At 61.7% G+C, this 1,643-nt stretch overlaps 1 protein-coding gene across 1 annotated transcript in view; it reads right to left on the bottom strand.

Annotated features, from left to right (window-relative positions):
• Nucleotides 1-1,372, bottom strand: part of LOC122548312 (constitutive coactivator of PPAR-gamma-like protein 1 homolog) — a 62,118-nt gene extending 60,746 nt beyond the window's left edge. The window contains exon 1 of the mRNA XM_043686837.1: nucleotides 19-1,372. Within this exon, the coding sequence (XP_043542772.1) occupies nucleotides 19-555 (537 nt within the window). The 5' untranslated portion in view covers nucleotides 556-1,372. The remainder of the gene's footprint in view (nucleotides 1-18) is intronic.
• Between the last annotated feature and the right edge of the window lie 271 nt (nucleotides 1,373-1,643).

Raw genomic sequence — 1,643 nt, 5'->3', positions numbered from 1 at the left:
CCCCCCCCGGGCCGTTACCTTGACGCGGAAGCGGAGCAGCGCCAGCCGGACGCAGTGGGCCAGGCAGGGCGGCGGCAGGAACCAGACCCGGGGCGGCGGGGTGCCGCGGCTGCGGACGTGGTTGGCGACGAGCTGCGCGCTGTGCCGGGCCTGGCTCTGGCGGCGGCACCAGTCGGGCAGGCGGCGCTTGGCCAGCGCGCCGTCGAAGGCGACCACCAGCTCGAGGCCGGCGGCGCGGCAGGCGGCGGCCAGGGACGCCAGGTAGGCCAGGGTCTGGTTCCACTGGCCGCCGCTCACCCAGTCGGTGAAGGAGCCGCCGTACAGGCGGTGCAGGCCGGTCTCGGCGTCCAGCAGCAGGCGGACGGGGGGGGAGGAGGGAGGAGGCGGCGGAGGAGGAGGCGGGAAGCCAGGCCCAGGCCCGGGCCTCGGGCCTAACCCAGGCCTGAGGCCCGAGGCCCGGTGGCGGGCGGCCCGGGCGAACTTCTGCAACTCCACCGGCACCACCGCCGCCGCGCAGTGTTTCTCGATGAATTCCTGAAACCCCTGGACTCCCATTTTATATTTTTTAAAAAATATATAAAGTGAGGGGCGGGAAAAAAAAACGGTTGGAATTTGAAAAAAAACCGAATTCGATGGTGGGGGCGGGAAAAAAAAATGATCTTCAACCCCCGAAGGCGACGGTTATTTGACGGAGAAGGAAAATAAAATTAAATTAAAAAGAGAGAGGAAAAAAAAGGGGGAAAGAGGCGACGGGAGGAGGGAAAATAAAAGACCGTGTGTGTTTTCTTTAATTGTTGTTAACCCGCCTCTCTCGCGCTCGGCCCTCAAGGCGCCTCCCTCTCCCCGGGGGCTCACGGGAGTTGTAGTCCCCGCCCCCCTCACCGCCTCGTAGGAGACAATGAGGGTCGCGGCGCCGAGGGGACTACGGTTCCCGTCGGGCTCTGTGGAGGCGTGACGGGATCTGTGTTTTTTTTTTCCCCCTCCCCCCCCCAACGTTTCTCCAACCGCTGGCGGCCGTCCCGCGAGGTATGATGGGACGTGTAGTCCTCCGCTGCCCCTTTTCCTCTGGTTGGGAGTCCACGGAGCGTGTGGGGGTGAAGGAGACTACAAGCCCCACCCCCCCCCCCCCCCGTCGGGCGCTCTTGCGGTCCCTCGCTTGGCGATGCATGACGGGAGGTGTAGTCCCGCCCTCCGTCTCCTCCCGTTAGCATCCATGGAGGGTCTGGCAGAAGGAGACTACAATCCGCTCTCTCGTAACCCACCCGAGTCCCAACCCTTTAACGATTGGGTAGCCATTCTTGACATGGTTAGAAATCACGGAACACGTTGGGTACCACCCAGCATATTTATATTGAACCATAATCTGGTGTTGTGATTTTCTTTTCCAGCTCCGTTCACCCCAATCCAACGCCGGCAGCTCCACATCACGGCTTCGACGTGTTTGGCGATGCATGATGGGATATGTAGTTCCCCCCACGGCCTTCCTCCCATTGGTGCCCACAAAAGATCTGGTTGAAGGAGACAACAACTCCCATCGTCCTGCCTCGCCACCCCGTTTCCCAACGGAAGCCCATTTTTGACGCGCTTTGCGCTGCATGATGGGATATGTAGTTTGCACCAATGCCCCGCTCACTAGAATGGAC

The sequence above is a fragment of the Chiloscyllium plagiosum genome, unplaced genomic scaffold (assembly GCF_004010195.1).
Source record: "Chiloscyllium plagiosum isolate BGI_BamShark_2017 unplaced genomic scaffold, ASM401019v2 scaf_7764, whole genome shotgun sequence".
NCBI lineage: Eukaryota > Metazoa > Chordata > Chondrichthyes > Orectolobiformes > Hemiscylliidae > Chiloscyllium > Chiloscyllium plagiosum.
This window is presented reverse-complemented; position numbering and strand designations above follow the sequence as displayed.